The 16,147-nt window shown below is 43.7% G+C and overlaps 1 protein-coding gene across 9 annotated transcripts in view; it reads left to right on the forward strand.

The window, feature by feature from the left end:
* The window catches only part of RALGPS1 (Ral GEF with PH domain and SH3 binding motif 1), a 412,834-nt gene that overhangs the window by 115,076 nt on the left and 281,611 nt on the right, over positions 1–16,147 (forward strand). For all 9 annotated transcript variants that reach the window (XM_075905764.2, XM_075905763.2, XM_075905761.2 and 6 more), the window contains 2 exons: positions 3,827–3,916; positions 6,989–7,081. In XM_075905764.2, the coding sequence (XP_075761879.1) occupies positions 3,827–3,916; positions 6,989–7,081 (183 nt within the window). The remainder of the gene's footprint in view (positions 1–3,826; positions 3,917–6,988; positions 7,082–16,147) is intronic.

Consider the following 16,147-nt stretch of genomic DNA (forward strand, 5'->3'; position numbering starts at 1 on the left):
GAACACAACGGCGGACAGTCTGAGATGTAAGTTTTCACATGACTACAAGTGGGAAATGAATCTGGCAGTACTACATAACATATTATATCAATGAGAGACATCTATATTAGACTTGTTCACTTTTAGCTGTACAAGAAGTGTCTATGCTGTTGCTCTAGGCTGGCCTTGGACAGAACTCATTAGGGAACATTCTTCTTCCATGGGACAAGGGACTTCTATATGCCTTTTCCCCAGTTCCTCTGCTGTTGAAATAAAAAGAGGAAAAATAAACATGATATTAATTGAGAAAAACATTTTGCCCAGATCTCTTACAGCTTGCAGCATGTCCACTGAGTTCTTTTCAGCTAACTCCTCCTTACTGACTCTTGCAGAGAAAAGGGCATATTCTCCATCCCAACCTGCAGGTACTCTGGTTCAAGGCTTGGCTCCTTTGTGGTTCCGAAATATAGAGATCTTCTGCTTCATTGAGGTACTGGCAGTGTTACTACACAGTATAGAATGAGCTACTAATTGTACTTACCTGTGAAAGCAGGGTAGATTTCAGGTTTGGTTCATTTCCTGACAAATTACCTCACAATCTTCTCCCTTTCCTGTGATGTTGGACTGCATACTTGTGATAAAGTGGCCATAACAACTTTCCATCAACAAGTCGTAGGATACTCAGTTTTCTCCCACACAATTACAAAAAGATTCCCCAAGAGCATAGTGAACTCCTCTCCTCCTACCCTGACATCCCATTCCAACATGGAACCTAAATCTAGTTATAAGGAGTCTCACTTGACTTCCCTTTTGTGCTTGGCCATTTGCTTGCTCACATATTTGTCAAGGAAGACAGCATTTCTTATAGCCCTTCACTTCAACAAGAATAGGAGAAATAATGGTACTAATGATGTTACAATATTCTTAAAAGATTACTCTTTAACTTCACCCAGAATTCATTCCCAAGGTGACCTCATCTTTTCCCACAAACCAACTGATTCACCTCTCAACCTTTTACTCCAAGTTTCACTGTGATAACAGAGAGGCAATATGGTATTCACTAGTGATTAGGGGAGCCCTGACCTTTTACCTCTTTACACCATTTCACAAGGAAAGGCTTAGAAGGCAAAGTGATATCAGCCCAGAGACTTTCCAAAAAGGTCTTGAACTGTATTAAGCGCTGCTGTCATGTTCGCAATATGGTACTTCCATTTGGAATTTGCACACATTGCATGAGATTGGTTTATTCTTCAAAAACATCCCTATCTCAGAAATCTGCAGAGTTGAGCTTTGAACATCTGCTCATACTTTCACAGAACATTAAGTGGTTACTTGAGCTCTGATTATGATGCCATTTTTGGCTTCACAGTTCCATCATCCATAACAGACTTACCTCTGAAGCCCCAACCTTTCATTGAGGATACTGCTTAGGAATCACCTAAGCGGAGCACCTATACAGACTCTATTGGAAGAAGAGGAGAAAGTTATTGTGTCCCTATGGATTCTGTGTGGATTCTGTAGAGTTCTGGCAGTCCCCAGTCCCATCCTCCATCCACCACCACCCTCCCATAGACTGTGCCCAGTCTCTGCTCTCCAGGGAGCGGTGAGTGGCACAAGCACGTGCCTGAGGACTCAGGAGGAGCAGGGGGCAGCCAGTGGCTGGAGATAAGCATTGGTTTCCTCTTCGAAGTACCACTTCTCTCTGCCCGGCTGAGTGGACACCTTCTGCTCCTCAGGCTTATAGTCCACACCGCTCGCTGTCCATGCCACCCCCCTGCTGCCCTGAGGCCTGGACTGGTCAGGCTGGATACCATTGCAGCAAAGCGCTCCTGGTACAAGAGAGTTGGCTACCCCCCCCCCCCCGGCCTTCATAGCACCCCCACGGCAGAGCACGTACTCCTCTGTGAGGCCCTGCGAGAAGAAACTGAAGTTAGTTTGCCCACATAGCACTAATTGGGACAGAATAGGAGGAGGGAGAGAGTTCATGTGCAGGCTGAATGGACACTGCTACCAAAGATCTCCAATACAAATGTGTGTACATCTCTTCATTTCATATCGGAACATTCATAGGGAGATGCATCTTGGAGAATCATTACTACACAAGGTGAGTAACTTTCTCTCCTTTAAGTGACTTTGCATTATTTAATAGACTTTTAAAACATGTTTAAAAAGCATCAAATAATATGGAAGGACATTTCAACAGTTTAATGTCATGCTTCTGGAAAAACTACAATTTGAGCAAGCAAGATTATGAAGTTGGCCAAGGGATACATCACAGAGGATCCATGAAAAGCAACTTGTGGCTGACCAGAGCAAACCATCTAATGTTCAATTTATGTCCCAAGATAGTTGTAACAATAGTTGTGACTTTATTTGTCTTACACAAACTTGTATGACAAAATGTGTTTCAGAAAAAAATTAGAAGGTTCCAGTCTATTTGCAACAAGAGAGAGGAAGACAACTCTCATTTTGGTAGGACATTTTGAATTTTTGGCAGGCCTATAGGTTGTCATCTGATTTAGTCCATGCCAGCATTTCCAAGAAGAGATAGCAAATTATCCCAGTTGAGGTGGGATAAAACGGACTTTTTCTGTTAGCACATTCCCAAAAGCTGAATGCACCTAGAAGAGAGAAGATTGAGGTCTTGAGCTTGCCACCTGGGAATCACCGTAGTGATATTAAGTTCTTATGTGAGGCACCTTCAACTGTCTCTTTCTATTTTACAGTAATTTAGGTTACCCGTTAGTACATTGGGAAAAAATTGCAATCGTCTCCATTCTTCATGACACCTGTGTTTGCAGAGTCAACTTCTGCTATCAGCAATAACTGAGCTGAAAGCTGACAACTCAGTAAAGACCTGGTGATAAGTAACCCACAGAGTTTTTCTTGTGTGATAGCACAAATCCATCAACTGACCACTTCCTGAAATTGGGTAGATAGGAAGAGTAACTACATGTGTATGTGTATGTGCTTTAAAAATGGTCAGAGTTACAGTGTATCTCCTTGTTTTGTAACAGGTTCAAATCAAAGCTGAAACTCAGCAAGTTACTTTTGTTAATTAAGATTGTTGCACATTGTGAGTATTTACTATAGTGAATGGCTTCATGCTGCCTTTCGAATTCTAGATCCCCATAGTAATAAAATAGACTAAGTATACAAGCCTCTTTAACTGCACTTAGTCTGTGAAGTCTGTCATAAATGTAGATATTTATGATAGGAGTTTGGGATGTAGGTTAAAAAAATTGACTACTCTAGATCCACTGGAAGGGAGTCCATGGTGATCTGGCATGCAAGTTATTGACCAAGTTGTCTTACGTTTTACTTTGAATTGGGGAGGTTTTGTTTTGCTTTTTCCTTTTGTGTTTCCTTTTTCCTCTGTTGTGTTACCAACAGTAGGGTTGTTGGCACACGTCAAAAGTCTATAAAGTCACCTTTCCAAGATAGTGACTGAGTGAAGGTGTTATTTTCTGTAGTGGTTGTGTAAATGATTATATTGACCAGTTTTCTAGTTTTTTAGCCAAATCCTAGTCCAATACTATTTTTGTTGTTTTATATCCTGTCCTATCAATTGTGGATGTATATGATATTTAATAAAACTTTATAAAATTAAATTAATCTGTCGAGTCCTTTCATTTTAATTGACATTGAAATTAAAGTTGGTATGGGTAATCGTTTCAAGGGCTGCTCATCATGCTTTGTTTTATACCTTGTCTTTCTAACAAAATTAGTATTTTTCCTTCTCCTAACCTGCATTTTCTTTAGAGGATCATGACAGTTTATAGAGGTTTAATATTATAAAGGTGGGTTTTTTTTTTGCATTATATTAAAATGTATATGTTTTTTATAGGTCAGTTTTTGGGTTGTACGAGAAATTTTAACAGCGCAGACCTTAAAAATAAGGGCAGAAATATTAAGCCATTTTGTGAAAATAGCTAAGGTAAGTGTGCATTTTTATTATCTTATACAAAATATTCTTTTTGTATTTCTCCCCACATATCAACTATCTCTTTAGACTACTGAAGATACTTCTGCAATTCCTTGAAGTACTTGGTCATTGTGTCACATAATGTGACCACCACAGACTGATGGGGGCGTGATACCTGTTGCTCAGACATAGCTAATGGGCAGCAAACTTTTTAACTGGCTTTTGCTGTATGTATTCTAGTTTAGCATATTCACTAGTTTAAAGGTTATTCATTTTGCTGCTGCTATGCTGTTGAGCTGCATTGGAGCCATGGGTAACATAGTTACGAAAACAAATATTTGTTGCTAACACTAGAGCTGGTTGGGGAAAAAATGATTTCCTCACAGAAAATTTTGACCAAAAATGTTTTCATCAACTTTTTTCCACTGAAAATTTAGAATTGCTGGCAAAAAAAAAATTGAAAGCCAAAATATGTTGCTCCAAAACAGACATAGTTTTATCCTGACACATTATCATAATGCACACACTTAGAGCATAATGAAGCTGTAGTTCTGAGTTCTCGTCCTCCCATTCTGTGGTATAGGGTAGGGCTCACCAGGTAGACTACATTTTTATAAAGCGCCACAGTTTTGCCTTTTAGGACTTGTGTACATCAAAGTTACTTTGCAGTAATCCAGGGTGTGAATTTGCATGCTGCTCAGCACAGTGAAAGTTCTGGAGTGCAGTCTGGCTTACTACAACCAAGCCATGCTAGAGGACTTTCACTGCACTGTAGCAGTGTTCACATGGCCTCAACTGCATGGCAAGCAGGTATGCTCTACATTCATATCCTGGCTTTCTGTGCCATGACTTCCCATGTAGACCAAGCCCTGGGTGAGGAGAGTTTGTGCATCATGGGAAGATGTAGCACTAATATGTGATAGGGTGAATTCCTCACAATAGGCTTGCAAGAGTTGGGTTGGGCTAGCCACCTATTTAGGCTGCTTAAGGTCAAAGGAAGCTGGTTAGAGAGGTTGCAGTAGGAAGCAGTTTAGGGGAGTAGTGAGGGTAGAAAGAAGAAACCTAGAATTGCTGAGCTCAGGGTCTCTGGACTAGAGGGTAGGCCTGGGTTGACCTATCAATCACAGAGAGAAACACTGGGGCAGTGAATGGGAAGGCTGTCTAGGACTGAACTCCAGAATTTGGAACACTGAGTGACCTAGCTGGAGGATTCAATCAGGAAGATGACGCTGCGAGTGCTGGAGCTGTCGACCAGTCATAGTGACTGGGGGAGCAAGCTGCAGAAGCGGGAGTGGGCCTTGAGAGCTATCTCCAGAGTGACCAGGACACCCACACTGTGGTGAGTCTAGTATCTCATCAGGGCTGGCCTTACCATGAGACGAACTGAGGCAGCCGCCTCAGGTGCCAGACTGTGGAGAGGCGCCACTAGGACCCAGAATGTAGAAAATTGTGTCTGCTGCTGGTGCATATGTATTCTCTCTGCTCTAGATGCACAGAGATGGTGGAGTGCTGTGCTGGAGGAAGGAGGGCACAAGAGATGTAACAGGCAGGCAGGAGAAAAGGGGAGATGGGGGCATCATTTGAGCTCCCCACCTCAGATGCCAAAATGTTGTGGGCCAGCCCTGTATCTCATGATGAGGCATCTGTGTTCTGTGCAGCACACTGACAGCATTTCAGAAATGAAGCCTTTTGGTTTTCAGAATATTGTTTTTTGTCTGGAAATCAACAACATGGCCGAAAGCAGGAGTGAGGAACATTTTTGGGTGGGAGCTGCTGACCCACAGAAAATCAGTCAGGCGCCACACAGAAAGTGAGAAGCACAAAAATAAATAAACCTCACAACCCTCACTGACCTGGCCGATAAGAACGGAGCAGAAAACCCCTTACAGCTGTGTGTCATGACTGCATAGTATGGGCTCTGGGCACTCCTCAACCCCCAAATGTCAGCTGAAGCCAAAGTCATAGGGATCCAGTACAAAAGACAGGACTATGCAGCACTTTAAAGATGGTTTATTAGTCTTGTTAGTCTTTAAAGTGCTGCATAGTCCTGTCTTTTGTTTCAGCTAGACCAGACTAACACAGCTACATCTCTGTTACTATTAGAGATCCAGTACAGTCATGGAATCCATGAACTCCATGTCTGAATCAGATACTTAATTGTGATATACTATCAAGGTATACTGTCTCCACTCAGACGAATGGACTAGATGGTCTCTCAAGATCTTTTCAAGCCCTTCATTTTTGTAATTCTGTCATATTGGCCTGGCTGCTATAATATCATTTTAGTGCACTACCCTTATATAAAAGGAGTTCTATATGCAATAATTCCTTCTCATACTTGATCTTTAGAAACACATAGATATTGCTAGGGCTGTGATTAATCATGAGATTAAAAATTGTGATTAATTGTACTGTTAAATAATAATAAAATATTATTTATTTTAATTTTTTGGATGTTTTCTACATTTTCAAATATATTTATTTCAATTGCAAAATGTACAGTTCTCTCTTTATATTTATTTTTATTACACATATTTGTATTGTAAAGAAAAATGTTTTTAAATTACTCTCATACAAGTCCTGTAATGCAGTGTCTTTATCATGAAATACATAGAATATAGTATATTATACTATAGAATTATTTACAACCCTCCCTACATTGGAAGATATCTACTTGCTAGTTGTGCTGAAGAGTCATATTCATTCATGCATTAACTATTATTCCAGAGAAAATGTGGACATGCTGATGATGGATTATTTAATTTTTTTCACTTCCAAAGAGAGAACCTTGCAAAACTGTGTACCCAGATTAGTTGCATGAAATAGGAGGAACATCTAAGTGAGCCTTCACTTTGTAATGACTTCGGGACAAGCCTGGAATATCTGCAATGTTTTTAAAGTGTAAAATGTCACTCAGAGAATTCCCAAAACTAGACACAATTTAGCGCCCTTTGATTTTGTTTTGAAGAATTGCATCTCTCGTTTGATTGTATTTAGTGTGATGGCTATACACAGCTATAAGAAAAGGTTAATTATTTTTTCCTTCCAGAATACAATCATTTGTTCCTTTTGGGTGTTTTTTAGAAACTTCTGGACCTGAACAACCTTCATTCTCTTATGGCTGTGGTATCAGCATTGCAAAGTGCACCTATTTTCAGGCTGACGAAAACCTGGGCTGTAAGTTAACTTGTCTTTATTTCAAATCTTCTCCCTTCTGCAACAGTGTATAATAATCCTGAGCTTTGTTGTTTGAACATGACTGGATTGCTGTGTTATAGCTGGCCAGAGGAAGAAAGGTAATTTACCTTCAGAAGTGATTTTGTGTGTGTGTGTGTGTGTGTGTGTGTGTGTTATCAAATTAGTCTAATATGGTACATACTTGAAACCATCTGTTTACGAACAGTAATTTATATTGTTTTATGGTATTTAATATAAACCCTTGAATTACATATTAACCTAAACATAAACTTAAAGTGTTTGCTTTACTCTTATTTCCTTTCCTTGTTTGTTTCTCATTCCTCTGTTGTGCCTACTCCTGCAGGAAATGGCTGCTTTTTGTTTTTTATGTGCCTGTGCAGCAGCTAGCATGTTGGGGTCTTTATTCCTAATTGGGGCCTATGCATATTATTGCAGTACACGAAATCATCATTGGTGATCTCTTGAGGTTGAAGATGATCTTTCACAGCTTTTATTTTTCATGTGTCCTTAGGCATCTGAGGAGTCAAATCCTGGAGCCTCAAGTTTGTTTCCTGATGTTGCAGGGGTCATAGAATCTTAGGGCTGGAAGAGACCTCAACAGGTCATCAAGTCCAGCCCCCTGGCCAAAGTAGGATCAACCCTAACTAAATCATCCCAGCCAGGGCTTTGTCAAGCCAGGACTCCTTGGCTACTCATCTACTGTAATCCCCTGTTCCTTTTCTGCTGAACTGCGATTTAGCTAGTCAGTCCCCAGTCTGTAACAATGTTTGGGATTTTTCTGTCCCAAGTGCAGGACTTTGCACTTAACCTTGTTGAACCTCATCAGATTTCTTTTGGCCCTACCCTCCAATTTGTCTTGGTCACTTTGGACCCTATCGCTGCCCTCCACTGTATCTACCTCTCCCCCTAGCTTAGTGTCATCTGTAAACTTGTTGAGGGTGCAATCCATCCCCTCAGCCAGGTCATTAATAAAGATGTTGAACAAAACCTGTCCTAGAACTGATCCTTCGGGCACTCCGCTTGAAACTGACCTCCAGGCAGACATCAAGCTGTTGATCACTACTCATTAGGCCCGACAATCTAGCCATCTTTCTATCCACCATACAGTCCATTTATCCAATCCATACTTCCTTAACTTGCTGATAAGAATATTATGGGAGACCATATCAAAAGCTTTTCTGAAGTCAGGTGTATCACATCCACTTACTTTCCCATGTCCACAAAGCCAGTTACATCATCATAGAAGCTAATCAGATTGGTCAGGCACGACTTGCTCTTGGTGAATCCATGTTAACTATTCCTGATCACTTTCCCCTCTTCCAAGTGCTTCAAAATGGATTCCTTGAGGATCCCCTCCATGATTTTTCCCCGGACTGAGGTGAGGCTGACAGGTCTGTAGTTCCCTGGATTGTTGTTCTTCCCTTTTTTAAAGATGGGAACTAGATTTGCCTTGTTCCAATCATCTGGAATATCTCCCGATCTCCATGAGTTTTCAAAGATAATGGCCAAAAGCTCTGCAATGACATTTGCCAAGTCCCTCAGCACCCCCGGATACATTAAATCCTGGTGTGGTGGAAGACAGGCTCCTTTCTTTTCTGGTGTTTTTATTTAACTAGGGCAAGGCTGTTTTCCTCAAAAGTGGAGGTTCCCTCTTTGACAAGTCTTTGCCAGCTACCCTGTCCTGGCTGAAGTCTCCCAGTATGTGGTATCAATGCCACATCTTCTGATGTTTATCTTTGAGTGTGTTTTTAAAGCATTTCTTTTAGCCTCCCTGATCCCATTCTCTTTTCGTGAGTTTGCCAAACAGTAGTTGTTTTGATAAATGTGTATCAGGCACGTGCACACGGTTCCTGCTCCGCCTCAGCTGGTGCTTAATCAGGACCTTAACACTGAAGATGTTGTCTTCTGTGAGGACATGGATATTAGTGTGATGACCTTCCACTCTATGTTGAGGGTCTTGTGAAGAAAGTGCTGGCACTGGTGTTCCAGGGTTTTCTTGTTTTTTCTATAGGTTACCCAAGTCTCACAGCCATAGAGCAGAGTTAGGATTCCCATCACTTTATAAACAAAAAGTCTAGTATGTGTTCTGATGATGTGATTGTTGAACTTCTGGCAAGACAGTCTGCCAAAGGCAGGGATGGCATAGTGTATTCTTTGCTGAATCTCGACATCTGTGTCTGCCTTTTGAGAGAGGTGGTTACCAAGGTTTCCTACATTTTCCCACTTCTTCTTTGTCAATGTAGAACCACTTTCTGGGTCTGATGATTGATGGGGGATGGGCCAGTGGAAAACTTTTCTTTTGCCGATATTCAGAGCTAGTCCTATACTTTTGTAAGCTTCAGCGAAGCAATTAATGGCTGTTTGTGCTGTAGTTGCATACTCAAAGGAGGATTTACATACTGGAATTTGGTTATTGATGCCAATATTGCTTTAGTTCTGGCATGAAGATGAAACGGTTAAAGAGGTTGCCATCAGTCTTGTACTGGATGCTAATGCTCCTGTGCTAGACTGGTCTTGCATCAATGTTTTCATGCTGCTAAGAAATAGAGAGAGTGCCAGTACAGAGCCTTGTTTTACACTAGTTCAGATGACAAAGGGCTCAGAGGTAGAGGCACTGCATAGGACAGAGGCTGTCATCTGGTCATGGAGAAATCTTACAAGGGTGATAAATTTGCTTGGGCAACCAAACTTTGACCTGATTTTCCATAGAGCTTCACAGTTGAAAGAATAAAAGACTGTGTGCAGATTGATAAAAGCCTCCTGGTGGAGTTCTTGACATTTTTCCTGCAAAATTACATCAGTGATGCCTCATGATGGTCTGAAGCCACACTGGGACTCCGGAAGTACTACCTCTGCAAGAGGGGAGCAGGCAATTCAGTAAGATTTTAGTAAGACTCTTCCCAGCAATGGAGAGGAGGGCAATGTTTCGATAGTTGCCACCGTCTGCCCTTTCTCTCTTTTTGAAAGAATTTGGTAAGTGATCAAGGGCCATACTCTTCCATCATATCAATGGAGGTGTTGTGGGGTCTGGGATGGAGGTTGGGTACAGAAGGGAGCTTAAGGTCTGGGATCTGGGAGGGATTATTGGTGAAGAAATGAATTGTGACCTGTGACCCCTTAAGGGTCCTACTGATCTTGCAGGATGGTTGTGGGCCAGATGTGGCCCACGGGCCATATTTTGCCCATTCTTTTGTTAGTATTACATAATGCAGCAGGAATTTCTTTGATGTGCCAGATTTGAAGGAATACAAATGAAGATTGTTAGTGTTTCTGCCCCCACTGTTAGTACTTTGGATGGCATGTCATGAGGACTTGGTGCTTTATTATTCTTCAAATGTTTAATTACTTTTGTGACTCGAATGGCTCTCCTGGATTGAACTGTGCAGATACTTGGAGCTAGTTTTGTCTGGTTGGGGAGGCGGCCTCTTCCTATGTGGCTAACCACAACTTTTCTGTGAGTTGTACCTGAATATGCATGACAAATTATGAATACAGTTTTATATAAACCCAAATACATACATTCATAATTACCGTCTGTATACATATATCGTAATGAACTTTGCAAGCTTTCATAAAATAAATTAATCAACATACTTTTATACAGGACTGGCCTTAGGGAAAACGGGGCCCTGGGCGAACTTGGATTTTGGCTCCCCACCATCCCAAGCGTGGTGGCCCCCCATTTCCCTTGGAAGCTGCTCAGTCTCTTGCTCCTCTGCGTGTAGTGCTATTGTCTCTAACCCTTGCAAAGGAAGTTGTCACAGTCCTTCTTGGCCAAACCATTCCTTTAAGAGCTACATGGGGAATAGATTATTTTAGATTAAATATTTTCCCCAAAAGGGAAATCTCAAAATTTCCCCTCAAAAGGGCTAATCTCTCACCAACCAAAGCTGTTAAAAAATTTAAAAAAGATATTACCTTTCCCACCTTGTCTCTGTGTTTTAACAGCTTTAAAGCTTGAATTCTTTGCATCTCAACTTCATCTGTCATTAAAAAATTATCTGACTTCACTCCATATTTTCCCATAGTTGTGAAAATTATAAAAGAACAAAAAGGTTAGATATTACACAAAGTTATAAAAAATAAAAAGTAGGGGTGAAGCATTACAGAGGAGGTGGGGGAATGGGGAAGAGCCTATTTCCCCACTGAGTTCCCTCTGAGTTTAAGGGCCTGATTGAAACTAGAAGTCATAACAATCAAACATTATCCCCAGATTCTCACACTAGGAACCCGAGGGACTTCCAGAGCATGAAGAAGGTTTGCAGGTTAAGATGGGAGCAAAGAAAATTTCCTTATTCTTAATCTTGATGCAAGAACAACACTGTGTCCAACAACAGCTTTGACAAGGCCCCTTGCCCTGAGAAATTTCAGCATTCTGATAAGAAGTGAAAACAAACAGAATCTGAGGGTGTAGGTAGGTGATCAAGAGTTGAATAAAAGGTATGTGTTTCAGCCAGCCAGACATCACCCACCGAGACTCATTTCCCTCTCCTGTTAGGGGGCACACGGGAGAGCTGATTTCAGTAACAGTCACTTATCTCCTTTGCACCCATCCACCTGCCTCACATTAGAGAAGCAGCAGCCCTCCCACTTACCCCCTCAAAAAAGAGAGCGAAGTTTCTGAGTCAGCCAGGGGAAGCAGGACCACAGGACCAACTGCTGATGGGGGTTGGGGGGAGACACAATTTAAAGGTTCACACCAACAACTCAGGTGTCATACCCTCTCCCTAGCTGGTAGCCCAGCCTCCCCCATCAGTTCCCCTATGGATCTCTTGGGGGCAAAAAGGGAAGAAAAGGGGGTGGTGGATCCATACGTGCTCCACACTAACACACATACCAGGGTAGCAGTGTTGTTCCAAATCCCAGCCAGCCGGAACACAGAGAGAAGCTGCGAGCGCGCACAAACATGCAGGCTACGTCTACACTGGCCCCTTTTCCGGAAGGGGCATGTTAATTTCAGCGATCGCAATAGGGAAATCCGCGGGGGATTTAAATATCCCCCGCGGCATTTAAATAAAAATGTCCGCCGCTTTTTTCCGGCTTTTAGAAAAGCCGGAGAAGAGCGTCTACACTGGCCCCGATCCTCCGGAAAAAACGCCCTTTTCCGGAGGATCTTATTCCTACTTTAAAGTAGGAATAAGATCCTCCGGAAAAGGGTGTTTTTTCCGGAGGATCGGGGCCAGTGTAGACGCTCTTCTCCGGCTTTTCTAAAAGCCGGAAAAAAGCGGCGGACATTTTTATTTAAATGCCGCGGGGGATATTTAAATCCCCCGCGGATTTCCCTATTGCGATCGCTGAAATTAACATGCCCCTTCCGGAAAAGGGGCCAGTGTAGACGTAGCCGCACACACAAACACACTCCCTGCTCCACACCCGAACCAACCAGAACACAGAAAGAAGCTACACACACACACACACCCTGCTCCATACCCCAGCCAGACAGAACACAGAGAGAAGCTACAAACACACACATACGCCCTACTCCACGCCCCAGCCAGCCAGAACATAGAAGCTGTGCGGACACACCCACACACACAGACACCCCTCCTGCTCCACACCCCAGCCAGCCAGAACACAGAGAGAAGCCATACACACACACACCCTGCTCCAGACCCTAGCCAGCCAGAACACAGAGAAACAGAAGCAGGCTGGGAGTAGGGTGTCTGGCCAGGGAGAGGGAGCAGAAGCAAGAGAGAGTGCAGTGTATGGCCAGAAGGGAGGGTGCAGGAGCAACAGTGAATGCAGAAGTAGCGTGGGGGTAGGGTGTTTGGCCAGGAGGGGACTTCGGGTAGGGGTTGGACCTCCATAGTCTGGCACCCTCGGGAGAAGACTGGTCTCAGATGAAGGATTTTTCTGCACCAGGGCAGGTCATTTTAGGCCCCCTGCTTCTGCCACCCTTCCCACCATTGGGCTTCCTGGCATCCCCTCTCCTGCAGCCCAGCTGAGCCTCACACTGGTTCCCTGTGCCCCTCCCCTGCAGCCTAGCTGAGCCCCATATTGGTTCCCTGTGCTCCCCCTCAAAGCCCAGCTGAGCCTCATGCCGGGGTTCCTGGTGCTCCCCTCGCAGCCCAGGTGAGCCCTATGCCTGGGTTCCCAGCACTTCCCTCCTTCCCCCACATCCCACCTGAGCCCTGCGCCGGTTCTTGGCATCTTCCTCACAACCCAGCTGAGCCCCGCACTGGGTTCCTGGTGCCTCCCCCCTTGCAAATCACTTGTTTTCCGGCGGTCCCAACAAGCACCAACTCTGGCTGCTCCTGTTGAGCAGGACGTGTCCCTGACTCCTATTCCCCCAACGAGGGAGCGAGCGGGGAAACAGCCATGCACAGCTGCATGTGGAATCTCAGGACTTTTCAGTACATTTCAGTGCTTCACGGGGACACTGGGACAGGAGATTAAAAATCAGGACTGTCCTGGATTTTCTGGTACGGATGGTCAGCATATGCTTAATCTATTCTCCCTGTGAGATTTTGGACACTGATTGTCACACTTAAGCAAGGAGTTCACCTACCAAATGGTGGATGTGCTTTCTCTCACATGATTCAGTCTTTCCATGATTTTTTTTCCAGAGACCTTTTATTCAGTCCTACAGTTTGCGAGTAATTTAACAATATTTAGGGGGGAAAATCTGTTTCTCCACTTCAGTTTGCAGATGTTTAAAATTGTATTAGAAGACACTGAATAATGCTGCTTAGGGCTTATTGTAACAATTCAACTATAATGTTCAGAAATAGCATTTGCTTTGCACGCAGTAACTTTTTCCATAGAAACTTACTGAAGGTCTTTAGCAAGTAGATAATTGAAGCTGTACATATGGATTTTATATTATCAGACAAATACTTCATAGATACAAGTCACCTAACTACTCATTGAGACAATAGATATTATGATCTTTATGGAATCAAACATCACAAGTTTAAAACATTCCTAAATATAGGTTTATACAACAAAATTACAATTGTTATTTGTCAGGGAAAATTTTTAAAATTTCTTTAAGTGCTTACACCTTCAAAAGTCTCAGAGCCAGTGTCCGTGTACTCAGGTCAAAACAGTGCAAGAGCAGACACTGTGTTAGTTATGCTGATCCTATCTGACCTCCAGCAGCTTTCCTAAAATGCCACTGGCTGTGCAGGCACCATTGAGAACTCTACTGCCCAGAAATCAGAAGCCATCCCTCCCCTTTAAAACCCTTCACATTTTTTAAATTCCTTGTCCTGATTGCTTGGCGATTAAGAACAGATTAGACAAACATGTCAGGAATGGTCTTATTGTTATTCAGTCCTGCCTTGAGTACAGGGGTCTGGACTAGATGACCAACTGAGCTCTCTTCCTACTCCTATTTCTCTGTGATACAGATTCCAAGGCTCCACAAGCTAACTGAGCCACAAGCTCCCTGCCCCAGGTCACAACCCAGACTCTTTGCACCCTCACTCCTGCATCCAGAGCCCCCCCCCCCCCCACCTCCTCCCCGAGAACTTGGGCATGAGACTGCAGTCCCAGAGGGACTGCAGGGTCCAGAAAGGGTATGGGTGCAGGAGAGGATTCTGACCTGGAGAAAGAATGTAGGAGGGGCTTCAGGGTCTGGGAGGTTGTGACCTGGGGCAGGAGTGTAGGAGGGGCTGCAGGGGTTTGGGTTGTGAGCTAGGGGAGGAGAGGGTTGCGACCAGAGGCAGGGGATTGAGGTGCAGGAGGAAGTGCAAGGACCAGGAGGGTGTATAAGTGCAGGAAAGCAGCATGACCTGGAGGAGGAGTATTTGAGGGGACAGTTGGCTGTGTATGCAGAGTAGCCCTTTCAAACAATATACACACCTCCGCCCACTCCTAACAGAGAGGACTGCAGTGGGGATGCCAGCACTTAATCACTCCATTTTCCCCTCCCACCCCATAGTCAGCCCCTTTACTTCCCCCTGCCCAGCCCAGGAGAACTGGGGAGACTGCTGGGTCTCTGCCTCTCTCTGCTCTGCAGATGGGTCTTTCCCCCAAGCCAGGTAATTACTCCCTCCTCCCAGCCACTCCTTCCCGGCTTATCTGCTGATTGTCTTGCATGTGGTAGGCAGCATTTAGCTGCTGTTTACAGAGACCTGTCCCCATGGATCAGCTGATCCCTCTGCCTGCTGGGAGAGCTTTTAAGGGGCTGAGATCAAGCAGCTTAAAGGGAACTTTAGTGCAAAGCCCCAAGGGCCCCCACCTACCTCCTGCGTGTGCAGGGTCCTCAGTCCCAGCGCTGCCTCCTCTCACTGCTGCTGGCCAGCACAGCCCAACCTGCTGCTAGGGAAGTGGGGGAGCGCCTGCCACTCTCACCAGGACTGCCAGCCCAGCCCAGCCCAGCAGAGCCTGGCACAACCTGTTGCGTGTTGAATAGCCCTGATCTAGCTGCATAACACTTCCACTGCTGACTGGGCTCTTAGATATGTAGAGCAAAATTAGAACTAAGTAACAACACAGAACACAGAGAGCCAGGACTGGTGACTGTAAACAAACTTTATGGGACTGTGGGAAATTTGGCCCCATCTATGGTAATTGGACAACTGGCTAATTAAGAGCATGCCGGACCATGGATGTTGCTGGACCAGAGAGTGCTGGACTAGAGAGGTTCAACTTGTAGACCTGTTTCTACGAAAAGCAGCATATGTGAGAGAATTAGGAGCTGCTATGTCTTCATTAATCCTTTATATACACATCATGAGTCACTAAGCTCCATGCATAGCCTACCACTGAGCTGGGTTTTACTGCTGTGCTGCGGAGAATTTAGAGTTAAGTAAGAAAGGCATGTCTTGATTTGATTTAGCATGGTAATTTAAGGTCACAAATACCTGCTTTCCTGACAGTTGTCCAATTTTACTGTATTGACAGGACAGTGCTCTATAAGATTTTCTGAAGAGATTATGCGAAATGAGCTTAAAAAGCAACATTAAACATCATTTGTGATGTGAGGATAGAGATGTATTAGCGATCTGCTCTGCATCTATGTCACTTGATACGTTTAGATTTATGAAACTATACAATGTTGCAGGATCAAGTCCCACAAGTGTCCACATTGATTTCACT

The sequence above is a fragment of the Pelodiscus sinensis genome, chromosome 23 (assembly GCF_052426305.1).
Source record: "Pelodiscus sinensis isolate ZL-2025 chromosome 23, ASM5242630v1, whole genome shotgun sequence".
Lineage (NCBI taxonomy): Eukaryota > Metazoa > Chordata > Testudines > Trionychidae > Pelodiscus > Pelodiscus sinensis.